Raw genomic sequence first — 14,681 nt, forward strand, 5'->3', positions numbered from 1 at the left:
GCTCTACCAAATGAGCTACACGGGACTACAGTGTACTACACTACAGTATAGTGTTGTGTTGTGGTGTACTACACTGCAGTATAGTGTTGTGTTGTGGTGTACTACACTACAGTATAGTGTTGTGTGGTGTTGTACTACACAACGGTATAGTGTTGTGTTGTGCTGTACTACACTACGGTATAGTGTTGTGTTGTGGTGTACTACACTACGGTATAGTGTTGTGTTGTGGTGTACTACACTACGGTATAGTGTTGTGTTGTGGTGTACTACACTACGGTATAGTGTTGTGTTGTGTTGTACTACACAACGGTATAGTGTTGTGTTGTGGTGTACTACACTACGGTATAGTGTTGTGTTGTGGTGTACTACACTACGGTATAGTGTTGTGTTGTGGTGTACTACACTACAGTATAGTGTTGTGTTGTGGTGTACTACACTACGGTATAGTGTTGTGTTGTGGTGTACTACACTACAGTATAGTGTTGTGTTGTGGTGTACTAGCCTGGTACTAGCCTGGTATCAGCATGTCATAGATATTGATACTGTTGTGTTGTGGTGTAGAGTAGTAGTGGTAGTGTCAGCATGATATTGATAGAGAGTAGTGTAGAGTCAATCTGATGTCAGAGCATTTTGTAATATTCTTTACGTAAATCCGAGACCCTCCTTTTTGTATGATATGTTACGTTTCGTATGGTACGTATTAATTTGTGGATGTCCATCACCAATTTCGTATGATATGTTACGAATTACAATTTATATTATATGTTAGGAATTTGCAAAATGTACAATAATTTACGAATGTTAAAAACGTACAATAAGTTACGAATTTGCTAAAACGTACAATATGTTACGAATTTGCTAAATGTATGATACATTACAAATTCTAGCTAGGTGGCTAACGTTAGCTAGCTGACTGACATTAGCTAGGTAAGGGGTTAGGGTTAGGGGTTAGAGTTAAGGTTAGTTTTAAGTTTAGGAGATAGGTTAAATGGTTAGAGTTAGGGTTTGGGGAAGGGTTAGCTAAAAGGGTTAAGGTTAGGTGAAGGGTTATCTAAAAGGGTTAAGGTTATGGTTAGGGGAAGGGTTAGCTAACATGCTAAGTAGTTGCAAAGTAGCTAAGAAGTAGTAAGTAGATGAAAAAATGCTAAAGTTGTCCGTGATTAGATTTGAACTCTCAACTTTTGGTTTGCTAGACGTTCACGTTATATGCCCACCACCTCCACCCTGCCCAACTACTCTACTTTAGTTTTTTGCCTTAAGTAACCGTACCAAACGTAACATATCATACTAATTTGAGTGTCTCGGATTTACGTTTACTATTTTGCATCTAGTCTATGAGACCAGGCTAGTAGAGTAGCAGCAGTGGTGTCAGCATGTCATAGATATTGATAGAGAGTAGCGTCTTATAGCTGTAGTGTGGTGAGCCAAGAGATCCTTTTGGCAGGCATCCATCCATTCCTAGACAGCTCTCAGACCACTCAGACCAAGCTACATTAATGTGTTCATTGAAAGCGGTTGGACTGATTTTAAAAAGCTTAGTGAATGTGCTTACAGAGTCAGACTAAGGTCAATGAAAAGGGTCCTGAGAAGCAACAGATATGAAATTTGGCACAATTTCCAAACGATGATCCAATTCTGGACAGAGTAGATCTGTTTGTGTTCTTGCCAACTGTATTGCTGTCCTTGTCAAGCCAAACACTGGCACCCAGGCTAGGTTGAGAGGTACAGACTGACTGGCACCCAGGCTAGGTTGAGAGGTACAGACTGACTGGCACCCAGGCTAGGTTGAGAGGTACAGACTGGCACCCAGGCTAGGTTGAGAGGTACAGACTGACTGGCACCCAGGCTAGGTTGAGAGGTACAGACTGACTGGCACCCAGGCTAGGTTGAGAGTTGACACTTAGGCCTATAGGACTTTCACTCATTATGTCCTATCCTTTAATTTCCACACAGCATCCAGCTATTCACAATCACAATATTGTGACATGCTGCCCATAATGGTGTCATGACTCCACACACACACACACACAGAGAGAGAGAGAGAGAGAGAGAGAGAGAGAGAGAGAGAGAGAGAGAAATGCCACTGTGTATGTTCTCCTCCAAGCATCCCAGCTCTAAAAACGTATATTCATTGACCTATTATGAGACCATAAGTGGGGAAAATACAAAAAAAAAGGCCAGGAAATAGAAAAGGAAATGAATACATCTCACATCAGTTACAGTTACAGATGCGTCACCACCCATCAAACAGGAAACGTGCTGTCACCCTGCAGACACTAGGACCCTGTACTAACTCTCTAGTTCTGAGCGAGTCGGCAGTGGTGGAGTATCCTTTTTCACATCGCTTACGTCGCAGTTCTCATACGTGCGGGAGTGAACGTGATAGAATAGTACTAAGCCAAGGTGGGAGAGGGAGGGACCAGGATAGCATACAGACCGTTCTGAGCTCAGCGATCAGAACATCCCTAAGGTAGGTACCACTGATGATTACTGTCATTATAGGCTATAAAGGAAATAATTATTGGAAGAGAGGCAGAGGGGAGAGGGGAGAGGGGCAACAGGATGACGATGACAGGATGATTTGGTTATTATCTGTTATAATGAAGATGGTGATGATGGGGGGTGAGAAATCCTCCTCAGCTGCCATAATGGGATATTGTTATTCTGTATGGAATTGGGTTCCAACCATGCTGTTGCTGACTGTCTGTAAGGTCGGTTGAGTAACTGAGGCTATGTAATGATGGAGACTATCAAAAATATGTCATTATGACAGAGCGCAGAGAAGGCATGGAAAGGATGAGAGATTACGAAATTATGCTTTTTAGTAAAGGACGTGTGTCTTTTCATATTCTTTTCAAAGTAGGCATCAGGGCATGTCATGTTATTATTGACAAATAAATAGTATATTATAAAAGCCGTTATTACCCCTTATAATAAGTGACCTTAGGTAATTCATTCAGCTAGGTTTGCGCTATAGTCGTGACACCGGCCACAGCATCCTCGGGGCCGGTTGGGAGGTGTAACAACAGGTCCCTCTCCGAACAGCGCGTCGCCATCAACATCATATAACAGCCGATGTCTCTCACAACCGCTGAGAGGCTCAAATATAGACCTATAGCTTCGTTAAGTCTGTTTTAGGTTACACGTAGGCTTAATATATTTTACTTTTTTTTGTGAAGACTACAACAGTGTAGCTAACAACAGGATAAACATGTATGCTACGCGCCAAAAACGAACGCTCAGATGGAACTTTGCGCATCATCGCAGCGTGGGGGTGACTGTAGTGACTTACCCTAGATGACATAGCTACGGGAAATCTCTATAGGCCTATCTCTAGCACAGCTCTAGAGTTCCCTGTCCCCCAAAAAGCACTGTGGGATGAAAAGAATATGAAGTAGGCTACCGATATCATGTCCTTGTTACGTGTCTGTGAGTTTGGAGATGCCAAACTCCATTTTGAGCGCATCATATTTCACTGTGAATGCAGGCACCTGTCAAGTGCTATTGCTTTCGCTTCAATCATAATTTCGTTGGCTATCTCGCTATTTCAAGAGTCTATTGTGAAACATTGTATTTGGTTCTTCTGCCTAGTGCCCAAATCAGCATCTGCGCACTAACAGTTTATACAGAGTTGCTCAGCTGATGTAACAACAACTTGCGAAGCTGAAACCATGTATTCTCACTCCACATTGCTCTCTCTCTGGAGCCAGAGGGGTGTGTGTGTGTGTGCGCGTGTGTGTGTGTGTGCGCGCGCGTGTGTGTGTGTGTGTGTGAGAGAGAGAGAGAGAGGATATGATCCCCATAACACGCTGTTATAAATCATAAGTTGGTCGATTATTTTCAGCACGCTGGTCATGTTCGGGACGCAGCAACACAGGCTGACTTGCTGTACCGCGTTGCTAGGTGACACTGGATTGTGCGCTACTTTACCGTCAGCGAATCTATCTCCATCCTGTCCGGTGAATGACCCACAGGCCACAGCCACCGTTTTTTTGCACACGATCACCACTTCATAAAGCAGACTCTAATAAGAACTTAAACGTCAAACAGTGAAATCGGAGGGGTCACTCATTGACGGCGGCGGGCTGCGTTCACCTCAGAGTTTTCTGTTAAAGGAGAGTTCTGTGAAGTGTGATGATAATAATGATGAGTAGGATGATGTGGTTCTGCAGGTTTTTATGATTATTTTAATGATATAGTCAATTTTGACTTTGGTAACTCGTGACAACCGCTAGTGATGCGCGCAACGTCTCTCTATCCTACCACAGCACATGAGGAGCGCAGCCTTCCTCTTGTCTTACATAGCTCATAGGTTTTTGGAGTTTCAAAATTTAAAAAATGTGAGTTAATACTGCTGTTTTTATAATACCATATTTGCTGTAGGTTAGGCATTCAAAGGAAGTTATGCCCTCAAAACATAAGCCATGGTAGCAGGTATATTTATGTGATAGGCCTATATGTCGGGTCTTAAAGGGAAATGTCGTTGTTTGGGTTCTCAGTATCAGTCTTTCTTTGAGATGGAAACAGAACTGTGTCAAGTTCAATCAGTCCCTTTAAAGCTGCGCGCCGGGAAATGAATCGAACTTGGAGTTTGGGCTTTACACTTGTCCATGTGAAGACATTCCAAGGATGCACGGAAGAGGAGAGGGACCCCAGCTATGCAAATCGTTCTTTGTCCATAGTGGTTTGGCTCAGGGCCGGACTACCTCCTTGCCCGTCCAAATAAAATATTGAAATATTCATCATTTAGGCCTATTTGACCGAGACACGCGCCGCCAGGAAGATGCATCAGTCAGTTAAAGCCTTCGAGCGAGCGAAACAGCACCCCTCTGTCTCCGTATGTGTATGTGTGGACCAAAAGAGTATGGCATGTCATACTATTTCTGGCCAGACAGCATCAGATACATGGGCTACATATAGAGGGGCGCTGTTTCGCTCGCTCGGATGCTTTCTCCGGTGATATAGTTTTAGCAGAGAGGAAGAGGCGAAGCGAGAGGGCTCACTCTCGCCAAAATCTGTCCAGTATAAACCCAATGCGTTGCTATGAGAATAATATGCAAACCTTGTCGCCTGCCTTCCCGCCTTTGGGACAAAGACTTCCATTGTTAGGGCGGAGACATGAGCATCTCGTCATTATAGGCTACAGATCTCTGGTTTCAGCCTCTTGCGAATTGGAAAGGAAAGTTAGCGGGTGCCCAGTGCACTGTTAGGATGCTGGGTTGCCCTAAAGTAAATTGATGTTTCACCGAAATTATATAATTACTCCTGTCTAAAAAAAATCTTTCAAAATACATCACCAGGGAGCATTTTGTTTTGCTGTGGATTGTTTGAAATCACAAATGTGTTTGAAGCCCGCGATTTGGGTAGTGCGCGTGGCAATAGGTCTAGCTGATTGAGTTGCGGCTGTCAGTGAAAAGCGTCTAAAATATGTGTTATGATAATGTGTTTTGAGTATAATTTAAACTATTGCATCAAGAAGAAGGGGAGGGGGTGTTGCGAAGATATGGTGCATCTCTCTCCAGAATGCAGGCAGATGTAGGAAAGTGCCCATTTGTCAATGTCTGATTTCCACGTGGGCCTACGCCACTCTTTTTTTCTTCGTATCACACAAGTCAATGAGGTCTGTTTTTTAACATCCAGCAGCATACCACCCTGCACCCCGCTGCTGGCTTGCCTCTGAAGCTAAGCAGGGTCAGTCCCTAGATGGGAGACCAGATGCTGCTAGAAGTGGTGTTGGAGGGCCAGCTGGAGACACTTTCCTCTGGTCTAAAATACAATGCCCCAGGGCAGTGATTGGGGACATTGCCCTGTGTAGGGTGTTGTCTTTGGGATTTTAAACTGGTGTCCTGGCTCTCTGTGGTCACTAAAGATCCCATGGCACTTATTGTAAGAGAAGGGGTGTTAACCCTGGTGTCCTGGATAAATTCCCAATCTGGCCCTCATACCATCATGGCCACCTAATCATCCCCAGCTTCCAATTGGCTCGTTCATCTCCCCTGTAACTATTCCCCAGTTTGTTGCTGTAAATGAGAACATGTTCTCAGTCAATTTACCTGGTTAAATAAAAAAAATAAAAACATTGCAATTGATAGTTCCTCAGTATTATAATTTTTTTTCCAACATCACCAAGCGCGGGAAACTCTGATTGCCCAGAATAGGCTAGTTGATGCAATGTTGCAAGTTCGACAGCTTCGGGAGGCGACCAAGTGATGGTTTGATACAATGTTGCACTTCACTAGCAATAGCGCAAATCAAGACAGATAGAAAGGGAGACGGAGTAGAGAGATTAATGTGATTGAAAGAACCGGAATTTTCTACTGTTTTTTATTTGTTGGCTTTAGGCCTAGTTATTTAACTAAGTTGATGATGGAAGTTAAAGGCCTAGTGCTGCATTTGAGTTCTATGCTCTCGTTTCTTTCGCAGCCAATGGATCACAGTGTATTTTTCAGTGTGTCCATATGGCAGAGGCTAGTGAATCGCCATAGTTGAATTTTAACTTTTAGATTGTTATCTTTTTTATTCAGATTTTTATGATTAACCACGTCACAATGATTTGGAGAAAGGATAAAAAAATAAAAAATAAATGGTTCCACAAAAATGCGCATATAAAAATAATCATAACTGGCATGCAGATTGGCAAAAATGGTAGGATAAATTGTAAGCTAAACCAAACTTGAAACTCATGAGCTGCCTATTACATCCATTTATAAAAAATGGTGAACGCGCAAGCACGTGAACACACAGGAGGTCCCGTGAAAAAACGTGCCCCCCCTATGGAAATCAAAGGCCCTTCCAACTGATTCGTTCTGGCGCCGGATCTGAATTAGGTTATAAGCTCTAATTGGGCTACAACAGATGTCAATGAGGTTATAGGCCCACTACTAGACAAGACCTCTGTAGCTCAGCTGGTAGAGCACGGCGCTTGTAACGCCAAGGTAGTGGGTTCGATCCCCGGGACCACCCATACACAAAAATGTATGCACGCGTGACTAAGTCGCTTTGGATAAAAGCGTTTGCTAAATGGCTTATTTATATTATTACATACTTCTCATAAAGCTCTTTAGTATATTAGCAGCCCCCCTACCAACCTCTTATAGAAAAAAATGTCAAATGTTTTAAAGGATTTGGCATTGAATATTTGATTTAAAGTCAGCCTCAAGCATGTCAGAATAGCCTCATTGTGTTTAGGGAAGTTAAATCCATCATTTCTGAGAAACTGCTGCAAAGCACAGATAACTCCTGCCTTCCTGTGTGTGTGTGTGTGTGTGTTTGCGTTTGTGTGGCTAGCTCTCTGTATCTATGGTGTCTTGGTCATAAATATCCCTCAGAGAATGCTTGGCCTGGGGGCCTGCCATAGTGCTGATGGCGGTGGCACTAAAACCCATTGCTTTCTCCATCGCTGAAGTGAAACTGTAAATCTCCAGAGTCCATTATGGCTCTCTATGGAGCCATGGCTAGCCATTACTCGGTGTAATCAGTCGGGGTCTGTAGCTGTGTTCGTAAATCTAATTCATTGTAATGGTGGTGGTGGGTGTGATTATTACAGACTGTGTGTATATGGGGGTAAGCAGAATATATTGATGAAAGCACATGCACAGCAAACATGATTGCAATACAGTAGTGTCCTCCAGGTTTGCAAAGTCACCTGCTGGCCGGGATATGGAGAGTTCATAGTAAATAATGGATTGTATTTATATATAACTTTTCTGGCTGGTTTAAATAATTGTTGGTGACAACATTCCAACCTGCTGTTTCACAATGAATACAGACCAAGGCCAAGCCACTTTATGCAATTCCGTTAATCAATATTTAATTTAATCAATATGTAATTTATTCAACAACATCTATTCAACACAGTGACAATGAAGGCAATGACAAAATGATTATGAGGCTTAGGATTCAGCTAGGAAGTTGTGTTACTACCGGTATGAGGCTTAGGATACTGCTAGGAATTTGTGTTACTACCGGTATACAATGTTATATCTATGCTGATTATGCATGTTCTATGCATTGTATTTCTATTGTAGCGACCTTTAACCCAACACCTAGCGACCTCGTCAAGAGGTTTGGATCTCTTGGCATAATGGCTAAGGTGTTGGGTTGTCAGTCGCTGGATCCAGGTTGGAGTCCCAGTCAGGACTACCCCCGAGTTAGCTATGCTATAACCCATCTCTCCTCTCTGATCTAACCCTAATCTATGCATTGTATTTCTGTACTCTCGCTCCCCTCTTAGATCTAAACTTAGAGGACCATGGGAGGTGTGGTGGTGGACGAGGGGCCTGGGGGGGTGAAGGCACCAGACGGGGGGTGGGGCTGGGCTATACTGTCCGGCTGTTTCATCATCACTGGGTTCTCCTACGCCTTCCCCAAGGCTGTCAGTGTGTTCTTCAAGGAACTGATCAGAGAGTTCGGAGTGGGGTACAGCGACACAGCATGGATCTCATCTATACTGCTGGCTATGCTCTACGGCACAGGTAGGGAATGTACAGTCACACATACAGGTACACACACACACAGGTACACACACACATACAGGCACACAAATACTGTCTCCTACACACACAGGTACACACACACAGGTACACACACACACACAGGTACACACACACACACACACACACACACACATACAGGTACACACACACATACAGGTACACAAATACTGTCTCCTACACACACAGGTACACACACACACACACACACAAACAGGTACACAAATACTGTCTCACTCACACACACACACTGACACACAGATTCAATGTGTGTGTTGTGTTCCTCACTGCAGGTCCTCTGTGCAGTGTGTTGGTGAATCGTTACGGGTGTCGTCCGGTGATGATGGTGGGGGGACTGTTTGCCTCTCTGGGGATGATTCTGTCTTCCTTCTCCACCAGCATCATCCACATCTACCTCACTACTGGAGTCATTACAGGTTGGTCCACGCACGCACACACACACACACACACACGTCAACCTGTACATCAGCGTCATCAATGTGATGCTGTATTACGTCTCCAAATTATTTGACAATCCTCTCCTGTCCCCTTGTCCTCCAGGTCTGGGCCTGGCGTTGAACTTCCAGCCATCTCTGATCATGTTGAATCGCTACTTCAGTGAGAAGAGGCCCCTGGCTAACGGGCTGGCTGCTGCTGGGAGCCCTGTGGCCCTCTGCTGCCTCTCCCCTCTGGGACAGGTACTATACTACACCTCTAACGTCTGACCCCTGACCCTAACCCCTGACCCCTAACCATAACCTTTCTGCTGGAAGCCCCATGGCCCTTTGCTGCCTCTTCCCTCTACATTACACCTCTAACCTTTGACCCTAACCTCAACACTAACCCTATCATTTGATACTGGCATGATGACTCACAACTATGCTTGTCCTTAGAATACAGCGTAAACATTCAGAGTGGTTTCCTTTATCTGTGATTGCTTGGCGCTTTAGCTCCAAATCAACTGGAGCGCTGATCCTGTCTATGTATGGTCTCTCATGGTTGTGGTCAATTCCATTTAAATTCAGAAAGTAAACCAAAATTCCAATTCCAATTCTACATTTTCTTTATTGAAAAGCATCGAAGAGAATTGTAATTTCAGTGTACTTCCTGAATTGACTGGAATTTTAATGGAATTGATCCCCAAAGATCCTGCTGTCTCTTCCAGGTGTTGCAGTACCAGTACGGTTGGAGAGGAGGCTTCCTCATCCTGGGGGGGTTACTGCTCAACTGCTGCGTCTGCGCGGCCCTCATGAGGCCCCTAGTGGCCCCTCCTAAAACCCCCCAGCTGGAACTGGAAGATGGAGAGAAGGAGGGAAGAGAGGTAGAGAAGACCCAGTCCAAACCCAAACCGCTCCTGGACTTCAGTGTGTTTAGGGACAGGGGTTTCCTGATCTACACCATAGCTGCATCTATTATGGTGAGTCAGGAACAGGAACAATACTGTGTTACGTCCAAAATGGCACCCTATTCCCTATATAGTGCACTACTTTAGACCAGAGCCCTGAGTAAACAGAAATTACAATTCAATAATTGAAAAAAAGGGCCTTTATTTTAAATGACTTCTCAATAAACTGAAAAGTAGAAGCTATAGTTCTTCCATTTTTAAATTGTATATTCATGTCACTTAACTGCAATTAAATTGTTTGCCTTCAATTAAAATTGGCATTGTTAAAGTTCTTCCTGTCCTACCCTAGGTCCTGGGTCTGTTTGTGCCGCCTGTGTTCGTGGTGAGCTATGCCAAGGAGCTGGGGAATGAAGACACTAAGTCGGCCCTCCTCCTGTCCATCCTAGGCTTCATAGATATCTTCGCCCGGCCCACCTGTGGCATTATCGCTGGGCTGAAGTGGGTCAGGCCCAGAGTTGTCTACCTGTTCAGCTTCGCCATGATCTTCAATGGATGCACCGACCTGGTGGGATCTCAGGTAAGGCTGGAATTATGATATGTAATTACAGTAATGTGTTGGCTTGTTGAGGTTGATTTGGTTGTCGTATGTAAATGTTTGTTTGCTGTATTGACTATTGATACATATCTAAACTATACATGTGTTGTTAACATCCCTGTTTTGACTGTATTTGTATCCTGAGTATCAATACTTTTACTGTATCCTGTAAATACTGTAAAATGTTACTGTAAATACTATATCATTGATATATTAAGTTTTCATTTCCATGTCACCCCGCAGGCGAAGGACTACCCATCTCTGGTGGTGTTCTGTGTGTTCTTCGGGATCTCCTACGGGATGGTGGGGGCACTACAGTTTGAGGTTCTCATGGCCATCGTTGGCACGGAGAAGTTCTCCAGCGCTTTAGGACTCGTGCTGCTCATGGAAGCTATCGCTGTGCTGGTGGGACCGCCTGGAGCAGGTTAGTACACACCGGGTTAACAGGTGAAGGTTGGGTTAGGGTTAGGTTAGGGTTAGGGTTAAGGTTAGGGTAAGGTTAGGGTTGGGGTAAGGTTAGATAAATGTAATGGATAATTTATCCAGTTCTCTCTCTACCTGTTTCTCCTTCATCTCTCCTCTACCTCCTCTCTCTCTTCCCTCTTTCCATCCCTCCTCAGGTCGGCTGCTGGACGCCACTAAGAACTACATGTACGTGTTCCTGCTGGCAGGAACTGAGGTGGTTCTCGCCGCCGTGGTCCTCGCCACGTGTAACTTCCTGTTCATCAGGAAGAAGCCCTCAGAACCCACCGCGGAACTGGAGAACGGAACGGTTGCCACGGAGATGGAGCAGCTCAACAAGCCCGTTGCCGCCGAGGAAGAGGAGGAGGAGGAAGAAGAGAAGGGGGAGAAGGAGGAGAAAGAGAAAGAGGAGGTGAAGGAGATGAAGGAGGAGGACAGTGAGAAAGAGAAGGAGGAGATCAGGCCTGAGATCGTAGAAGTGGAGCGCATCCTTAAAGAACCAGAAGAACAAAATGGCGCAGTGCTCTCCAGTTCTGAGACACGTCTGTAGGAGGAAGAGACCCTGGCACAGGACAAACTATAGACTGCCAAGGGCACTTTAAATGGCACTAAGAAATGTACTCTGTGAACTTTGAAGGGGACTAAAAAGTGTACTTTGTGGGGCAAGAAAGTGCTTAGAGAAGCATACTGGGGAAGACGGAGCTGGTCCTAGCAGTATCCTGCTGTATGTAGTTGAGATGTTGTGTTGTTGTGTTGTCGTGTGTAGCTGTTCTCTGTGGGGCTGTGTGCCATATCAACATCAATAACACACACACACACACACACACACACACACAATCGTGAAGTGAAACCGACAAATGTCAAGTGAATAACCGTACTAATAGTCTTGTGCGCGCCATGTGAATTGTGAAGCTACAAGTGTCTAGTGCTGCAGGGATCAAACAAAAGGTGTGCTGTGGTATAAAGTCTGTTGTTGTTTGTAATAATATGGAAAAAAAGACAATCCTGCCTACTACTTTGGAGCACAACATTAGAAGTGTTCTGGAACTTTAACCAAACCCAGTGTGGAACATTCCGCTGTCATTCAACATTCCGCTGAGTGGTAGGAAGGAATGGATACCTGGCTATTGTCATGCATATCATTTCACTCTGAGCTTTGGTACAGAGATTTAAAGGTATAGTGATGTTGAATGGTTGAATTTCACTCTGCAACCTTGTAGAGATTGTAGACTTTATAGACTAGGACAATGAGAACACCAGACTAGTATCCCTGGTTACATCCCAAATGGCACCCAGAGAGAGGCACCATTTGGACATGTTTGTTTATTTCAGTGTTATAACATAAACTATGACGACAGAAAGAGGTCACACTGTTTCTAGACTTCACAGTTGAATCTGTAGATACAGCGCTTGAGTCCCAAATGGCACCCTATTCCCTATATAGTGCACTACTTTCAACAAGGGCCCATAGTGCTCTGCTCAAAAGTAGTGCGCTAAATAGGGAACATTATTAGGTCTCACAGAACTAGCCGACAGAAACCATTCAGTCCAGAGAAACCAATGACTTCCCATGCAGATCTAAAACAAATAACTTAGTGGTATTCAACTTCTTTCCAATATTTGTATTATCAGTTTTTTTTTAAATGTATTGATACTTTTATTATGTCAGTATTGTTAAGGAAGTTAAGGAAGGCTATAACCTCTCTCCATTTCATGATAAGTCATATGTATGTACTTCACCGTTACTGTGTGTGTTCTGTTTTCTAAACGATAACTTGAATTGAGACTCTGTGTTACATGTTAATTGATAATGATGCTGTTAGGTAGTGGTGTGGGCATTATTTTACCTTGGGTGCATCCCAAATAGCACCATATTCCCTATATAGTGCACTGTCTCTCTCACTATGTCCCCGGTCAAAAGTAAGAGGGAATAGGGTTCCATTTGGGATGCATCCCTTGTTTATCTGTTGGGAGCTACACAATGAAACTAAACACCTCAAAGAGTTGGAACTGAAAGTACCACATAAACAACAACAAGCCAGAATTTAAAGTCAAGGTTTATTGTTCTTGTCAGTGGCCAAGTAGAGATTATAATATGTTTATAATCTTATTCGAGTTTAGATCATTATAATTTAATAGGAGCCAGTTCTGATTATTTTGTTATTTGGCACTTAGGTCACGTCAGATAGTAGATGAGATATGAAGACTTACAGTACCTTGGAATATTTCCCAAACTCATTTTGGTTATCAGAGCTCTTCCAAGCACGTCTAACCCAATTAGGTCTCAGTGTTTCCTGGTCAGGTCACGTGGGGGCCTAATCATATGAATCCCCTCTTTACACCTTGACTGTGTGGAACCATGCTTGTTTCAGTCATACTTGTTCTGATTATACACCTTGACTGTGTGGAACCATGCTTGTTTCAGTCATACTTGTTCTGAGTGATGAATAATGACTGAATAAACGGCCATGTTCTAGCTCTGGGGTTTTGTTGACGTCACTCCAGTTGGTGTTAAATAAGGAGAGAGCTGCTCTCGCTACCCTGCCCTCCCGCGCGCGCGCGTGCGCGCGCGTGTGTGTGTGTCATTTTATTTATTGCACAACTACTGATAACTCACTCCACAAATGTCTCCTTTGTAAAAAAACATTGTTCTTCTCCTAGTTTCAAACCTCTCTCACGACCCCAAAACAGATGTCTCTGGGGTGTGTTGGTGTTTCTATGCTGTGATACTATGATATGTATCACTAAGGTCTATAGGCCTAACCTCTCTATGACCTCTGTGGGGGCGGCAGGTAGCTTAGTGGTTAAGAGCGTTGTGCCAGTAACCGAAAGGTCACTGGTTCTAATCCCCGAGCCGACTAGGTGAAAAATCTGTCGATGTGCCCTTGAGCAAGTTACTTAACCCTAATTGCTCCTGTAAGTCGCTCTGGATAAGAGCGTCTGCTAAATGACTAAAATGTAAGTGTGTTCTAAGGCCTAACCTTTCCGTTGTTAATAATAATAATAATAATAATAATAATAATATGCCATTTAGCAGACGCTTTTATCCAAAGCGACTTACAGTCATGCGTGCATACATTTTTTTTTTTTTTGTGTATGGGTGGTCCCGGGGATCGAACCCACTACCTTAGCGTTACAAGCGTTGTTGTGTGCACTAATTACCTGATGTGTTGAGTGTTCTTTCTCTTGAATAGAGGAGGAAAATGTTGTATTAATCACTGAAGGATATTATGCTGTGGGGGGGCAGAAGGCTTGCAACCACAACCAGATAGCACCATGTCCTCTCTTCAGCATCTGCTCGTTCCATGGAGCACGTCACCTCTTGCCTCAGGTTCTGTGGTAAAATTGTTACACAAACCACATGCACGTACACAGACACAATCACAATGTTCAGTGCTGAGGTCATTTCCTGTGTGTGCTGCCTGTTGAAAGGATGTTGATTCATGTTGGGTTTATTTGTCAGTTGAGTAATTTCATTTCTGTTTAACCTTCCTAAAGAATGCAAACAGATTAGTCATTTTATTTATTGCACAACTACTGATAACTCACTACACAAATATATCCTTTGTAAAACATTGTTCTTCTCCTAGTTTCAAACCTCTCTCACGACCCCAAAACAGATGTCTCTGGGGTGTGTTGGTGTTTCTATGCTGTAATACTATGATATGTATCACTATGGTTTATAAATATCTCTATGACCTCTGTGTACAGTGTGTTCTAAGGCATAACCTCTCTATGACCTCTGTGTACAGTGTGCTCAAAGTGAGTGTACTGTTCGTCAATGTCT

The 14,681-nt window shown here is 43.7% G+C and overlaps 1 protein-coding gene across 1 annotated transcript; it reads left to right on the top strand.

Moving 5' to 3' along the window:
• Positions 1 to 2,372: 2,372 nt before the first annotated feature.
• On the top strand, positions 2,373 to 13,370 carry LOC121569979 (monocarboxylate transporter 4). The gene is made up of 8 exons (XM_041881378.2): positions 2,373 to 2,470; positions 8,234 to 8,474; positions 8,786 to 8,929; positions 9,054 to 9,190; positions 9,658 to 9,909; positions 10,187 to 10,414; positions 10,676 to 10,856; positions 11,053 to 13,370. Exons 2-8 carry the CDS (start codon positions 8,252 to 8,254, stop codon positions 11,442 to 11,444), a joined length of 1,557 nt encoding a protein of 518 aa, XP_041737312.1. The 5' UTR covers positions 2,373 to 2,470; positions 8,234 to 8,251; the 3' UTR covers positions 11,445 to 13,370.
• Positions 13,371 to 14,681: the final 1,311 nt, after the last annotated feature.

The sequence above is a fragment of the Coregonus clupeaformis genome, chromosome 7, assembly GCF_020615455.1.
Source record: "Coregonus clupeaformis isolate EN_2021a chromosome 7, ASM2061545v1, whole genome shotgun sequence".
NCBI classification, from domain to species: domain Eukaryota; kingdom Metazoa; phylum Chordata; class Actinopteri; order Salmoniformes; family Salmonidae; genus Coregonus; species Coregonus clupeaformis.

Excerpts from the sequence above, each read along its gene's own strand:
- LOC121569979 (XM_041881378.2), top strand. The coding sequence starts at position 8,252 with ATGGGAGGTGTGGTGGTGGACGAGGGGCCTGGGGGGGTGAAGGCACCA. Across the intron at positions 9,910-10,186 it reads CCATAGCTGCATCTATTATG|GTCCTGGGTCTGTTTGTGCC; the intron begins GTGAGTCAGGAA and ends GTCCTACCCTAG. Across the intron at positions 10,415-10,675 it reads CCGACCTGGTGGGATCTCAG|GCGAAGGACTACCCATCTCT; the intron begins GTAAGGCTGGAA and ends GTCACCCCGCAG.